At 41.0% G+C, this 15,706-nt stretch overlaps 2 protein-coding genes across 2 annotated transcripts in view; one reads left to right on the top strand and one right to left on the bottom strand.

The window, feature by feature from the left end:
- The window catches only part of LOC100703643 (cytoplasmic phosphatidylinositol transfer protein 1), a 69,912-nt gene extending 59,919 nt beyond the window's left edge, over positions 1-9,993 (top strand). Inside the window, exons 5-9 of the mRNA XM_005457756.4 lie at positions 2,492-2,563; positions 4,307-4,402; positions 6,430-6,585; positions 7,193-7,256; positions 8,737-9,993. Of these exons, the coding sequence (XP_005457813.1) occupies positions 2,492-2,563; positions 4,307-4,402; positions 6,430-6,585; positions 7,193-7,256; positions 8,737-9,047 (699 nt within the window). The 3' untranslated portion in view covers positions 9,048-9,993. The remainder of the gene's footprint in view (positions 1-2,491; positions 2,564-4,306; positions 4,403-6,429; positions 6,586-7,192; positions 7,257-8,736) is intronic.
- A 916-nt stretch (positions 9,994-10,909) lies between these two features.
- Positions 10,910-15,580, bottom strand: slc25a19 (solute carrier family 25 member 19). The gene is made up of 7 exons (XM_003452862.5): positions 15,432-15,580; positions 14,012-14,172; positions 13,590-13,745; positions 13,320-13,490; positions 12,058-12,238; positions 11,841-11,971; positions 10,910-11,752 (listed from the first exon to the last, which is right to left on the bottom strand). The coding sequence occupies exons 2-7, from the start codon at positions 14,141-14,143 to the stop codon at positions 11,537-11,539; spliced, it is 987 nt and encodes a 328-aa protein (XP_003452910.1). The 5' UTR covers positions 14,144-14,172; positions 15,432-15,580; the 3' UTR covers positions 10,910-11,536.
- Between the last annotated feature and the right edge of the window lie 126 nt (positions 15,581-15,706).

Here is a 15,706-nt window from a genome sequence, read left to right as displayed (position 1 = left end):
GACGAATGACATGTTGAGATTGTGAGTATATGAATGTAAGAGAAAGAGAAATGTGCCCATCTTATTATTCTGACCTTTTTTTCATCAGATTGTGCTCACAGCAAGTGAAGTCTTTACCAAAACCACCGTGCATATCTGAAACAAATGTAATTTCACGTCTGATCCCCAGTGTGATCTGATACCTTGATTAAATCCAAACAAAATTTATTCTCTTTTATTATTACCTTCTGTTTTTTTCCCCTCTCTTTCTCTTTTTGACGTTGGGGATTTTTTGCTGCGCATAATTATGGAAAATGAGAATAACACAAAAACATCAAGTTTAATTTACACCCAAGTAATGGGATGAAAATGGAAATGAAGATTATGAATATCGTCTCAACTGTCGATTTAAAAGTGAACCTGCGAGACAGCAATAATCATCATTAGCTGCTGGCAGCTGATGGCACCAGGCAGTGAAGGGTAACACAGATGTCGAGGCATCCCTGTGGAAGGAGTGTAATCCCTCCAGTGCGCGGAGATCTGTTCTGAAGTTAGCTTCCAGTTAGATGGACATGGAATATCTCCACAGGGAGAATCTCAGGACAAATCCTGAAAAAAAATATCATCCAAGTTGCTTTTGGATAAATGAGCTCCTCAGTCTGTCCCTAAGATTGAGCCCAGACACTCGTATCTGAATTGAATTGTTTTATTCAATACTTCCAAGCACATGAGAGTATCAAACATACTTGTTAGAGCTTCAGATTCGCGTCCAGATCCCTGCTTCAACAACAGCCGCACCCCTGCTGCTCCAGTCTGTTTGTCAATATGAGCTAATCAGGGGAACTTTTCATTAAAGACATTAACAGAAACCCCACAGCTCTCAGCTGTTTGAATGTTTAATTGACTGTTGCCAACAAAAAGCACTAATGATTTGCACCGGGACATTAAGAAGACATGCCCTAAGACATGCCCGCCCAGACACACACATGCACATACACACACACGGCCTCTCTATGTGTAAAGCAGCAGGAATGCATCAGTGAACCACATATGAAATCAGCAGCAGGCCATTTCTTCAGCCTCGCTGAGATTATGCAACTGCCTCTGCAGCATCTGGATGTTTCAGGGAGGTCATGCCAGCTCATGTGAAACTGTGAAACTTTTCTTAAGAATATGAGCGTTGTGGCAGCAGCTGCTGTGATTTTGGATGCATGTCACATCGTTACCTCTTACTCTGACTGCAGAGTACTTAAAGTATACAACACATTACTCCTACAGGAGCTCCTCTCCCATGTGGAAACCCATACCACGAAGCCAGCAGTGCACAGATTTGGTGCTGATGTTAATGCGACAGGAGGTTTGGAGCTCTGCAGTCATTCGTGGCTGAGTTGCCATGGTTTCTGTATCACTTACAGCTGATTGTGATCTAAGATGGAAGACATTTCACCGGCTGACTTGTTGCAGTGGTGGCATCTTATTACAGGACCACACTTGTAACGACAAGGCAGACTGCATGGAGAGGTGCTTGATTTTACACACTGTGACTGAAAAAAAAACTGCTCACTGTGATGATTTCTAGCATTAAATTAGGTTTTAAAGAAATATCTTCATTGTTCATCTGTAAATGACAAACACCTTTTTAATATTGACCAATTTGACTTGAAACAGCAGGTCAGTTGTTACTTATGTAGGTTCAAATTAGTCTCATTAACCTACTAATTCATGTTAGAGCTGCTGTGAAAGGAGTCTGTTGTCTTCTTTTAGGTGTGTAGACATTTATCCTCTGTCACCATCATCAGTATCAGAAACACAGAGACACCCACACACAAACACACCTCGCACAGTTTTCTTGTTTCTCTTTAAGACTCACAAGGCCACTGAATTGTACTGAGTAACTACAATAAGGCCTCTCGCTCCACATCACTGTGAATATACCATGTGTAGCATCACTTATTGATGCCATACATAAACACAAACACTGGCTTTTGCATTTACAGCTCATGCATCCAGTATTCATCCTTCTCCACTGTATAATGATTGTGTTGAGCTTTAATTTGGTTAAAGACAGTGAAAATGGACAAAAACACTAAAGTGTGCGGGTGTGATGCAGTTTTAAATCTCCAGAGTGAGAGAATAATCATTACTGCTTTGGTTTTGTGTAATAAAACCCAAGATATAAGCCCCTGTCAGACACACAGTCCACTCCATTAATCTGATCTGGCATCTGAGCGTGTTGGCATCTTGTGCTTTCAGCAGAGCACAAAGCTAAAATGCAACAAAGTTAAAGAGTAAGCTACTGCAAGACTACATGCACACATATTGACCTAAAGGATGTTGTCACTTTAGCAGACTGATGAACCTTAACAATGTTAACAGTCTCTGAAAAAGGGCTGTAGAGACAGTCTCACATGTCCTCGTGTGTGATGTGACCTGGAACAAACAACATTAAGCAATGCAGTTATTAACAGAGAAACTCAAGCGGTGTTTATTTCTCACTTTTTCCTCCCTTCAGTGCTCCTTCCTGCCCAAGTTTTCCATCCACATTGAGACCAAATATGAGGACAACAAAGGGAACAATGATAATGTGAGTAAAGCTCCGAGTGCCGTGCGGTTGGAAGTGAATCGTGGGAACAAAGCTGCATCTGAAAGAAAGAGGATAGAATTTAGTTTCTCTCTTTTCATGTACCTTTTCCCCTTTGTGCTCTTTTCTGTCTGCTTTGTTGCCTCATCTTGTTGCTTCTTCTGTTTTCCCCAAAATCAAAACTAACGAATTCTCTTTGTCAGAGGGTTATTGCATCATTGTGTGTCAAGGACATCAGGAGGATTTTCAGTCATTCTGCTGTTCTGATTTCTTCAGGGAGTGATTGCGACCGTTAACATGAATGTTTTTGTCTTTGCGTTCATTTGTATCTTTGACAATCAGCGCAGTTGTAGAAAAGTAGGTCTCTTTTTCAATCTGTCATTATGATAATTTCTCATAGATACTTTGCCAGATAGACACATCTGAACAATAGGTGGACAAACTGAATCTCTATCTGTAACGAGCAAAGTTTTTGGTTAACAGCTCTTTGGGAATCACTTTGTTGGTGCAAAAATACAATTTTATGCCTGTGAAACCTCAGTGTCTTTGGCATTTTTCATAGAATTAATTCACAGAAAAAATGTGTTTTTCAAGACAGGCTGCTAGTAAGAAAGTGCCTAAAGACAAAATTTAAAATTGGTTCTTTGCTAAGTTGTTTGTTATGTGTAGAAACAAGAATGGTCCAAAAAACATTCCCCTGAAAATGGTCACGTAGACGGACTAGACTGAAAGCAAGTGAAAAAGCAGCCTGTTGTCTTAAGACCAACATTAAAAACCTTCAGAAAATCTGGAGAACTAATGTTTAAGACCACTTTTAAAAATTACAAGAAAGTCTGGCTCCTTGGAAGTAAAATATAAAGAAATAAGAGCTGGTTAAAAACTTTTGCACAGAACTGTAGCTATAAAATAGATTGACTGTAATTTTCTTTTATTAAATCAACCTGACCAGGTAAAAGCACTTCAATTGATCTCCACCTCACCTTCAGAGCAACACTTGGTATTGGCAGTGGAGGCTGTTACACAATATTACTCGAATAGACAATGTAGTAGGAAGGAAAAGGCTGCTGCCCCACCTAGTGGTGGATTATGGGAGTTGCAAGAACATCACGATGGTTTCACAGATGGTCAAAATCTCACATTTGAAACTGATTGTAACAAATGTGGGTGCAGGCAAACTCAATAGAAGGGTCTTTCCGCTCTCATGTTAACACCCCACCGGTTCCACCATTTGTGCAGTCACCGCTATTCGCTCTTTATTCCAGCCTCCCTCATTTCTTGGTAGTCGTCTCCCTGCCCTTTTCCCCTGACTCTATACCCACGTGAAAGATTCAAAGAATGCAGGAAGTTTAATTAACGTCCGTGACTCAGGAACACTTTCACTGCTCTGAAAGGAGCGGATAACTAGTCAACATTGCTTTGCTGCGTCTGTGTCCCGTGAGTCACACAGGAGGAAATCATTGACCACTTGGTGTGACTCACATTCCTACTCACAGTTTGTTTGGCCTATTGTTTGAGGGTAAAGCTAGAAGGACGGGACGTTCTCAGGAAATTATCTTTTTGTCTAACGTAAACCCTTTCAACCTCTGCTTTCCTTTACAGCAATATGATGTGTGACTAAAATGACTCCCAGCATTTACGTGAAGCTGCCTTTATAAATCCACCAAGTGACGGCACTTCATCCCGCAGCATTTGTCAACACCATTGATTGAGCTGTCCTCACATACTGAACTGTTCCCTGTTCCTCAGATCTTTGGCAGTGAGCCTAGAGAAGAGGAGATGGAGGTGTGTTTGTTGGACATCGCCTACGATGAGATCCCCGAGCGCCACTACAAGGAGTCGGAGGTGAGGAGAGCGACGCCACTGACCTCAGGATGTGGAGTGAATGAATACTTGCAGCCACGGCACAGATACTGTGGAAGAAAGTGGAAAGAAGGGTGAATAGGAGGGAGGAGGAGAGAAGTCAACAACTGAGATGTGAGGAGAAGGGAACAGAATAGGGTGTTATCTTTTCTCCACCAGCACCAGCTCGTGCTTGACCACCAGCTGGCCATCTGCCTCCTCTGAGCAATGGAAGGAAGGGAAACGCATGTTTATGTGTGGGGGAGGTGATGGGCATTAGCTCTGGAGATTTGACATTTGTATGCGCGTGCGTTCGCTCATCTATCAGGACGTGATGGTCATAAAAAGCTGAGCTATTAATAACCAAGAGGGGTCATGACAGCGCTGCAGTTTTATTATTGACGCCCTCACTTTCACACATGCACCTCCCACCGATCTTTGTGCTCCTCTGCTTTTAACCACTGAGAGCTAAGAATAGCACAGACATGCTGTCCAGAGCTAAACATAGAGGATAAGTCAGATGTCTAATGTAAATATTATTTTAAAAACAGATCCACTGTGTCAAATGTCCAAGTTTAAAAGAGACGGGGTTAAAAACAAAGGAGAAAAAAGTCAGAGGTCTGACAGCAGGTGCTCATGATGCAAACACATGCAACCAGTGTCCACAAGACAAGAAATAATTTCCAGTGCTGAAGATAAAAAGACGTTATTGTAGTGTCTAAACTAAATAAAACCAGCATGCATCACACTGAGAAATCAATCAATTAAAAAAATGAAGGATCTTTAAAACCACATTTGGCTCAATACAGCTCAACACATGCATGAGTGTCAGATGCCTGGTTTTAATGTAATTTGATGTAATCTTAATCAACAAAAAGCCTCTCTGCCCCACTGATATTAGTTCAAGCCATAGCTCGTATATAAAAGATGGATATCACCTATTTTGTGTTTGTGTTCTGCTGTTATTAAAGCCTGGAGGTGCTGTTCACAGTCACAACTTAGTCACGTCTGTTTTATAATCTGTTTTACTCCAAGTATGAACATAATTTACAAAATAAACCTCATGATGTATGAAAGAAGGTATTAAAATAACATTTGAGACCATAAACTGACAAATGCTTTTGAGTTTTTTGCCGTTTGTATGAGCATGGCACAGTCTGGCCTTGGGTGAGTTTGCTGCATCGTCCGCTCCTGGGAGGACTGTGGCAATGCTCCAGACCTGCAAACTGCCAAAAACCTCTGTTTTCATAGAGATCCTCACACTTGCTGGTGATTTGACTGGATGCAGCATATATGATGCAGTATATAGAATCAAACTGCTTGCAGCCAGAGGATTTGCTCCCTGCTGGTCACCAGAAAGAAATCATATTTAAAGCACTTTGACTTTGGCTTCACTTTTTAGACCTTCTTGAAATACAATCTACAGTTAACGAAACTTGTTCAGCAAAACCAGGAGGAAAAGTAAGTGAAGTAAAATATCTTTTGGAGAGATATTTGCTTATTAAAAAATGTGCTTAAAAGCGATTAATCTCTCATTAGCATTTCTCATCTTTCCGTCTCTCAATACACTTGATGAAACATTTTATACGCAGACAAATATAACAGACGTCTTCCACCTCCTCTACAAGTACTTTCCCAGCAGGGATAGAGACACTCTGTCACACTCGGATGCATGACTCTAAGACAAATGAGCATCACAGCATAATTAGTCCACTGGGAGCAGTGATTAATGCGTGTAAAGTTTCTGAGACTCCCACTGTGCTTCTTAGCTACACCCTGCATTAGCCTCATAAATAAAAGCAGATGATCCTGTCCTGTAGGCAAAGAGGAGGAAATTGATGTGTGTGAGAGAGATTAGATGGCAGGAAGTATAGTTTTAATTTTAAGTATTGGTTGGAAAACAGTTCAACAAATTTTCCGTATCATCTTATGTAAATTTTTTGAGGATTATCGACATAAGATTGTTTTTTATTTAACTCCTGGGGGAAAATGAGTTGTTTTTCTGAAGCTGGTGTCTTGTGGCCTTGTAGGACCTTCGGTATTTTAAGTCAAAGAAGACGAATCGGGGGCTTCTGCAGGAAGGATGGCTCGACACCCAGGACCCCATCATGTGCTCCTACAAACTGGTCACTGTCAAATTTGAAGTCTGGGGCCTGCAAACCCGTGTGGAGCAGTTTGTACACAAGGTCAGGACAAACCATTTTTGGGGGCAAGAGACACGTTGTGGATGAGTTTCAGCCTGCTTATATCATCGTCTGAGCCAGAGGCGTCCCATTTTCTGCTCTGAAAACATGTGATACACGGCTGTGAGCCAAATCAGCAGTTCCATTATCACCTTCCACAATATCTGCCCTGTTCACATCCCACAGCCTGCCTTGCAGCACCACCTCCCTTTTACTTGGCTGCAGAGTTTAAACTTTGTATCTCTCATTTCCCAAATCCATTTTGCTACAGCATCTGTCCCTCGGGTCAGCTGTCCCTGCACTATCCTTGCCCAAGGCGCCCACACACACACACACACACACACACACAAATTGGAGGCAGGTTCATTACTCACAGGCTAACACCAGGAGTGTCCCACATAAATCATAATCCTCTAGGGGTGAACAGAAAATTTTTGAAGTGAGAAATGAAGTGAAACTCTCGGTATCCTTTAGAGTGAATGCAGTCTGATTTACAGTTTCTCTCCTTGAACTTCCTCCCTGCCTCTGTCCCTGTATGAATTCATTTTCCTGTGATCTTGCCTCCTTTGCTTCCCTTTTCTCTCTTTTTATTTTTTGTAATCTTCCTCAGGTGATCCGAGACGTGCTGCTTTTAGGACACAGGCAGGCCTTTGCCTGGGTGGATGAGTGGATTGGTAAGTGCGCAGGAGATGACAGTCTTTAGAAAACTTGGGTTATTTTCATGTCCAGGCACTGACTTATCTCACGAATGCACCCACTTCACATAAATTATTCCATTTTAAGGTGGAGATCAAAGACTGTATGCAAAGGATGGACATAGCTAGCATGATATTATCAATTTGTTTATTAATTTCATCAACTTTTAGCATTGTGACCATCTCCATCTGGTGTTTTTGGAGTTTGAAATATTTGGATATATTTGTCATATTTGGACATGAGCATAGCGTGCTAAGTTATCAACTAAATGCTAGCAAGCTCTTTTTAGCAGGGTGTATGCATGGGTACCGTGCACAGGAACAGATACCTGATAATAATTCTAAATAGGATAAATACTAGAATCTCCACCACCGAAAACAGAGAAAAGACTTCCTGAATGGCCTGTTATGTTCCACACACTAGATGGGTGACTCCAATTAGCTGTAGTGTCACCTCTGCTAATTGGTTATGCCACATCCTACCTCCTCCTACAGAAGTGCAGCTGGTTTGGGTATTTTAGAAACTATATTTTGGAAACTTGGATTTTTCATCTTGTTAATATCAGAGGTTAGAAGAGAGTGCCCAGACAGTTTTTATAGGAAGACAGCATTAACTCAATTTCTCTTTATAGTTAAAGTAAGAAGAACAGCATCTCTGACTGTGCAACATGTCAAACCGTAGAGCAGATGAACAACAGCAAAAGACCACAGCTGTGACTACTGTCAGCTAAGAACGGGAAACTGAGAGTACAGTTTTCTCCTGACACGTCTTTCCCTTGAAGCAGTTAGTTGTAAGACCTTGAGAAACCTGTGTGCAACTCCACTAATATTTCCGCATTTGCAGCCTCACCACATTAAATAAATCTGCAAAGTCCCATTTCCAAAAAAACTCGAGATGCTGTGTACACTGAAAATACAAAGAACGCAATCACTTGTAAATCTTAAACTCGTATTTTATTCACTGTAGAACACAGAAACCATATCAAATGTACCAAAGTAAGAAAAACATTAGCTCATTTTGAATCTGATGGCAGCAACACGTCTCAAAACAGTTGGGACAGGGCCCTGTTTACTGCTGTGTAGCATCCTCTCTTTTTTAACCATGAACATCTGGGAACTTAAGGATACGAGCTGCTTGATTTTCTAGCTTCTCAACAGTCCTGGGTCTTCTTAGCTCCATTTCATATTTCATGATGGGCCAAATGGTTTTAAGAGGTGAAAGGTCTGAACCGCAGGCAGGCCAGTTCAGCACCCCACTTCTACTACTACTAAGCTCTGTTGTGAAACACATCTATTTAAATATTTGGTGTGCTTTCTATGTTTTATTGTTAATAAAGTATGGGTTTATTAGAATTGCAGATCACTGTGCTTATATCACATAAAAACTGCATTCAAATCTAATAAAAACAATTCTAAAGATTCCTTGTCTCTCTTATATGTCACTGCTCCAACCCAACAGACATGACCATGGATGAAGTAAGAGAGTACGAGCGTGCCACACAGGAAGCCACCAACCTGAAGATTGGCACTTTCCCCCCTACCATTTCCATCTCAGAGAACCCCCTGCCATCTAGCACCCGCAGCGGACCCAACAGCGCCCCGTCCACTCCCCTCTCCACCGAAGCCCCTGATTTCCTGTCAGTGCCCAAAGAGCGACCCCGGAAGAAATCAGCTCCAGAGACCTTGACCCTGCCTGATCCAGGCCGCAGGGATTCACTCTTCAAGCTTCCAAGCTTTTTCTCCTGGAACTCCAGTCCGCAACCAGAATGAGAGCGGGGCTAAGCCGCTGTTAAACACCCCTGACCTGCGTATTAGTGGAGGATGCCTACCCAGCACATCCTGCAATGTTCCCTCAGCCATCTGAAGAAGAAGTGACTGTCCCGGTGATCCCAGCCCCTCAGCCGACTCGCCGGCGTTCCAGCAAAGCCAACAGCTCTCAGACTGCCTTTACAGGTACAGCTAGGCATCCACAGCAAGGCCCGCCAAGTGTAAAGGTGTAGTAAATCCCAGCGAGAGTCCAACAAAAGCACCTGCAGGCTCCTCATCCTTTACTTCTCCTTAGAAAACAGCCAGTCTGCACCTTTCATTAATCAGTATGGAGTCCAATTAGCCTGACTGAGTGTAGCATACATTCCTGAAATCGTTTTATCCCACAGAGTGTCACCTTGTTTTCATCCAAGCTCAGGGTGTGTTGGTGAAAAGATATCTAGAGACTCAGTGCACATAAACTTAACATTTGTTATCTGCTTTATCTTTAAACATCTCTGGCTTTGTTCATTTATTTGGTAACTGAATTATGTAGTTGGGACTCTTGTTGGCCACTGTAACAGTCGAGTATTATGGTTTTCACAGTCAGATGTAAGGTGATTGTGTATTCTTGTATATACTGTATGAAAAATATAAATGTGACTAATTCAAAAAGAATATCATATCAAGTGATGAAGCTGCTCTGACTGTAATGTGTCTCAGCAGCCATGAGGTCTTCATGAAACAGCATGATTCTTGACTACCGGGGCTGCCCTTAAATATTTGTGAACTGAATGTTTTCCTTATCTGAGCCTCATATGTGATGTCGTGTTTTACAGGAGTTTTTACAGACTTGGTAATGTGGTGTTGTTTTGCTGCTGTATTGACTTCATTGTGGTTTTATTGTGTTCATTTACTGTCATACTATTGATGGGTTTTGTATTCAGTACATTAAAGTAAATTCTGCTGCATCTGTTACTGTGTGAAGAGTTTGTTAATGTGATCTATCTGAATGGAAAGACAGTCGTGTGGCTCATTCAAATGCAACTTTGGAAACCAAGTCATGCTGTATAAATTAGAATTAGAATCAGAATACTTTATTGATCTCAGAGGAAATTTTGTGGCCAGATATGCTCCAAGACAGTAAGAACAGTAACTAACAAGTTGAATTAGCAGTATTAAATAAGACAATATATCGCAAAATAGCTCCAATATATAAATATCTCAACATATTACATGAAATTGTATATAGATGAAGTTGAAACTGAGTTCCCCTTCTTATCATACTGCAGATAATTTATCTGAATTTCAGGAGCAAGGCCCCACCTGCATACACACCGCTTTCTGATCTGTCTACATGCTCAACCTTTGCTACCTTTTTCAATTCATACACTTCTCATTAGTACAGGCAATCGCCTCTGAGGCCTTTCCCACCAAAGCAATATCTGCTAGAAACACTGTCAAACCTAAATGAGGATGTTGTCACAGCTAATGAACTCTTTGTTATTTTCCCTGTAGAGGATAAGCAGATATTAAGGAGGTGCAACTACTGCGCTGTGTACTTATGCTTTAGATGGAGGAATTGTAAGAGAGTAAGCAGTATGTGTGCATTTATGCAGGGAGTATGCATCCAACATGCTCACATTCAGTTATTTTATTTATTTTAAATATATAAACCCAGGTGTGAGCTCTTTGTCCTCACTTATTCATTTTTCATCATTTAGGGGGCATGTGATGAACCATGACCATGTACCAAACTTCAATACATAAACTGTTTTTTGGGGTTTTTTTAATCTTTAAAGGTGTCAAAAGGCGTACGATTCATACGCACACCTCTAGTGAACACTGTGTTCATCCTGGTCTACACATCACACACGCAAACACAATTCCTTAATCAAAACTTTATTGAAAAAATAATAACATCATAGTGTTCAGCAGACACATCGACACAACTGCTTTAACAGTTTAACGTAACACAACAAACTAACTGAACTCTCAGTTAGCAGTCCCTCCCATACCCAGTGCTGTTTTGTCCTCCATAGTATATAATGCAATAAATATTAAGTGCTTTTTTTTGTCTGTGCACAAAACCAACACACAATCCCAAAGCTAAAGCAAAATTTTGTTGTATTCTCTTCTTGCAACTTAATGAAGTCAAACAGTTTGTGTAAAATGACACAAAATGCTCAAAGTGTGTAAAGTTCAGTTTGAACATTCAATGCTAACAAGTATCCACAAACTTTTTTAAGCAAGTATCCACAAACCTTGAAATCCCACATTAAATTCATGTTTTTAAAAAAAAAAAAAAAATCCAGCTCTTTTACGACACACGCTCAAATGACATCACAAAAACAAACATAATGCAGTAATTTTTCTGTCCTGATATGTAAACACAACAGAAACAAATGATGATATTGACCCAGTTGACACATTTTTTCAGTGCAAGAAAATAACAAGGCATAAGTTAGTTTCCAATGTGCGTGATTTTGTGTGTTGCTTCCCCGCCCCCTTCATCATCTTTTGTTAAAGTCTTTGGTGATGACATTTGTTCCCCGTTTCTCCTTGAAGTTATGCATGGCGTTGAGGAAAAATTCATACCAAAAAAAGGTGAAGCCCGTTGAAAGCGCAGCTTTTACGAGACTGGGGGACAGGCCTTTGAAGAATCCTCGGAAGCCCTCCTCTTTGGCTATTTGAACCATGCAGTCGAGCAGACCTCTGTAGCTCCGCACCTGCACAGAACAGACAGAAGACAATGCTTCACCATCAAACCCAGAGCGCTTAATCAAATATGATGAAACATGCTGTTGAGGAGCTTACCTGTCCAAAGTGAGCTCTGGCTGCTTCAAAGCCCCCCACCTGCAGTCTCTTCTTGAACAGATCGAAGGGGTACGTGATTGTTTTGCTGATCATTCCAGCTCCACTCCCACAGACCAGACTTTTTAAGTTTCCTTGAACATGAACATAAAAAGTGACAGGATTTTAAACTCAACCCTGTGCATGTGTAAACGCTGCACAATTAAGAGTTTCCACTCACCTCCCGAGTTCCCAGCTTTGGGTCGTGGAGCCAACAACTTTTTAAAGATGTTGTAGAAGAAGAACTGCAGGCCAGCGTAAGGAAACACAGCCAAGAGCGTTGGTGACAGGCCACGGTAAAATGTTAGAGTTCCTTCTGATCGCCACATTGTAGACACAGCATGTCGCAGGTTCCTGTACACCTGGAAATATAAAACTGGGTTTCAGCAGTATACCGTGAGTGATTCTGCCTAAGGCAGGAATTAGAGAATATTTAACATGCTTTATGAATATTTCATCGTTGTAAGACTTGAAACGGCCTTCAATGCTGTTGGTAGTGTGGGAAACAAAAACCTGTGTCCAAATCCTCAAATATTTCTACATTCGCCTAATTAAACACATTTGGATATCTCTGTCCTCAACAGACAAGTGAGCAAAAATCAATACTGGATGCCCGGGATCATTTCGGGTCCTCGGGCGGCATGATTCTGTCATGGAAATCAGTGCATGGGCTCAGGAACACTTCCAGAAATCATTGCATGATCCACAAATGTAGGTTAGAGCTCCATCGTGCAAAGATAAAGTCATATGTAAATGCCACCTTCTTCTCTGAACCAAAGCTCATTTAAAATGGATTTTGGCAAAGTGGAAAACCTGTTCTCTGGACAGACTAATCAAAACGGTTTACTTTTTTTGGAAAATATTGACGCTGCATTCTGCAGACTAAAGAGCAGAGGCACCATCTGCGTTGTTATCAGAGCTCAGTTCACAAGTCTGCACCTCTGGTATGGCGGTGCGTTAGTGTCTCTGGAATTGCCACAACTGCGCCACTGATGCTGAAAAAATATATACAGGTTGTAGAGCGATATGTGTTTCCACTTAGGCAACGTCTTTTTCAGCGAAGGTCCTGCATACTTCAGCAAGACATATGCTAAACTAAATACTGCATCTATTTGTATGTAAAGGTTTTAGAACAACATATGCTCCCATCCATACAAAATCCAGCAGCTGGTCTCTTCAGTTCCCAGACAATTACAGCCTGAACAGCCTCTTACAAAGTGGTAAACAATATGTTATGAAATATGTTTCTGTTATCAAATTTAAAATGATTTAACATTTTTCTTTAAAATTTCTCAGCTTAAACACTTACTATATTTTCTGTACTCTTTAGTGAAAAAATGTGACTTTATAAGATGTGCAAGTCATTGCATTCTGTTTTTATTTACATTTTTCACAATTCTGTCAAACATTGACAGCGACAGGATCAGCAATGATTAGTCCCACCTTGGGTTCTCCCTGAGCTGCAAAGCGTGTCCGCAGTGTGTCCAGAGGCTGGCAAACCACTGTGGCAGAGCAGGCTGCCAAGCCGCCACAGACGAAATGAACGCCTGCTGTCTGGCTGTCATACGGCGTTTTCTCATGGACCAACTCTGTCAGAAACTCAAAACTCGCAAACTGCAAATTGGACACAATAAAAGCAACTGTGTTGTTGAGATTGTTTACAGTAATATAATTGTTCTGCTTAGCCTGCAGTTCACAGTTCACACTTTGTACCTGGACAGCTCCGTAGCAGATGGAGAGGAGCTGTGCCGGGATGTGGCCCTTCCAGAAAGCAGACAGTCCCTCCTCTGAATGAATGCGGCGTGTTGCCTGAAATATCCCATAGTACTTCCCCTCTGGTGTTTTTGAAGACACGCGCTCGATCTGCAGCTACAGGGGGGAAATACAGATAAGAACACAACACAACCTGCATCTATCAGGCTTCAAGAGTTGTGTGAAGAGATTAAGGTTTTTATTTCAAATACACTTTACTGTGTGAACAGTGTGGTACTGAATGCAAATGTTTGCACATGCTTTTAGTACAGTCACCAATTGAAATGTGCAGTTACTGAAGAAAATACTGAAGGTCATAGCTGCTACTTCACTGTAATCTTCAAAGTCAACATGAATTCTCACTTCTGTCCCAGAACAAGTACCTGAAATCTGATTTTAATGACGTCAAAAGGACTGATGAGGGCTCTGGTGACCATCCCGGCAGCTGAACCAGCGAAGGCCGCCTCCTCTGGGGACAGAGGTGCACTCTGGACACCAGGGTCATAGCCCACCATGTCTCTACAGCCTTAGGTTTCTAGAAACTCTAATGAAACAAATGACCAACCCTTTGTTCAGTTTAACACAGTTAAAAACAAACTTTAATTCAAGTTTAAATAGATAAAGATAATCTTAACTGCATCATGTTGGATGATAGGAGCTTGTTTTGTATGTATAATCTTAAGAACAGGTGTTTCAAAACTGTATTAAAGTGAGTATTTTGATATTTATAACAGCAGCTACATGCTAGATGTTATAAAACCTCCAGTTTGGTTTTGGGGGATGGACTTTGGAATAATACACAGTAATATATAACTCCTCTTTTCTATATACTTTTCAATGAAAATGAGAAATGGGTGCAGCAATTTACTGAAACATGCTAACATACATGGGAATGCAGTATATTTTCTGTAGATTTTTTTTTACTGTTCTAACAAGCTTGAAAGTCAATGTTTGGTATGACCACCTTTCTTATACATTACAGCCTGAAGTCTCTTAGAAAAGCTTTCTTGTAATTTCTTTAAGTAGTTTTCAGGAGAAGTTCCCCATCCATGTTTGGGATCACTGTCATTCTGAAAGCCTCCACCATGTTTTACAGATGGCTTTTCTCCTTGTCTCCCTTCCTTAAGCATGGCTTCTTGACATTCACCCTTACACTGAGACTATTTACAAGGAGACTTCAGTGAAAAGTTGATGGATCACCTGCAGGGCCAGTTGGATATCTCGTGCCCTGTGTCGGTCTTTCCTATTTCTTAAGGACATGGCTTTCATTTGCTACCCACCAGTCCAGTTTCCTCAAATGTTTTAAGGATACGCAACACTGGATGATAACTTAATTCGTGTGCCCTTTTATGCCTGAATGACTCATATGCTAGTGTTCAGTGGTTCAACAAACAAACAAAATTTTATAAGCCTTGAGGAATTATTGATAACACCACTGAAAAAATGTCAAGTATGTCTGCCTCCTCCGAAGTAAAATATAAAGAAACGAAACGTGGGGTGGCTCAAGACTTTTTCCCAGCAGCTGTTTCCTTGACATTACATTTACAGCTCCACCCATGTCATTCGACATTTGTTAGGTGTCTGTTAATGGCTCGTTTTCTTCCATGGTCACCATTTATATAATTATAACACAACCATAAAATGCCATAAAGACCAGAAAAGTTAAAAAGAAAAAAAAAACAGACATGTGGAGGACATATAATAAGACCTTGGAACTAGCTAAGCTAAGCTAAGATAAACTAAGAACAGAGCAGGGATTAACTTGACAATAATGGTAACAGAAGCAGACAAATATCACCGTACCTTCATAAATACCACATCAGCTCCAACGGTGAACCTCAACTAGTACAGTTCAAAATTAGTAGAACAGGAACAGGTTTCTACTACTTGCTAGCACGCTCCTAATATTACTGCCGGGTCGGAAGAGATTCTCCAAGACGAAATATCACGTCAAGATAAGTTCCTGCCTCACTGCACCGTGTCAAATTCAGCAAGCAACTACTTAAAACTCACATCCTCTTTTATTTAAGACATCTATAGCGTAGACAGGTGTCGAAAGTACAAGAATAAGGGCTTCG

The sequence above is a fragment of the Oreochromis niloticus genome, linkage group LG4 (genome assembly GCF_001858045.2).
Source record: "Oreochromis niloticus isolate F11D_XX linkage group LG4, O_niloticus_UMD_NMBU, whole genome shotgun sequence".
Taxonomy (NCBI): Eukaryota; Metazoa; Chordata; class Actinopteri; order Cichliformes; family Cichlidae; genus Oreochromis; species Oreochromis niloticus.
This window is presented reverse-complemented; position numbering and strand designations above follow the sequence as displayed.

Coding starts and splice junctions, on each gene's coding strand:
- slc25a19 (XM_003452862.5), bottom strand. CDS start 14,143: ATGGTGGGCTATGACCCTGGTGTCCAGAGTGCACCTCTGTCCCCAGAG. Junction 13,491..13,589: donor TCTGCTACGGAGCTGTCCAG/GTACAAAGTGTG, acceptor TCCAATTTGCAG/TTTGCGAGTTTTGAGTTTCT. Junction 11,972..12,057: donor CAAAGCTGGGAACTCGGGAG/GTGAGTGGAAAC, acceptor TTCATGTTCAAG/GAAACTTAAAAAGTCTGGTC.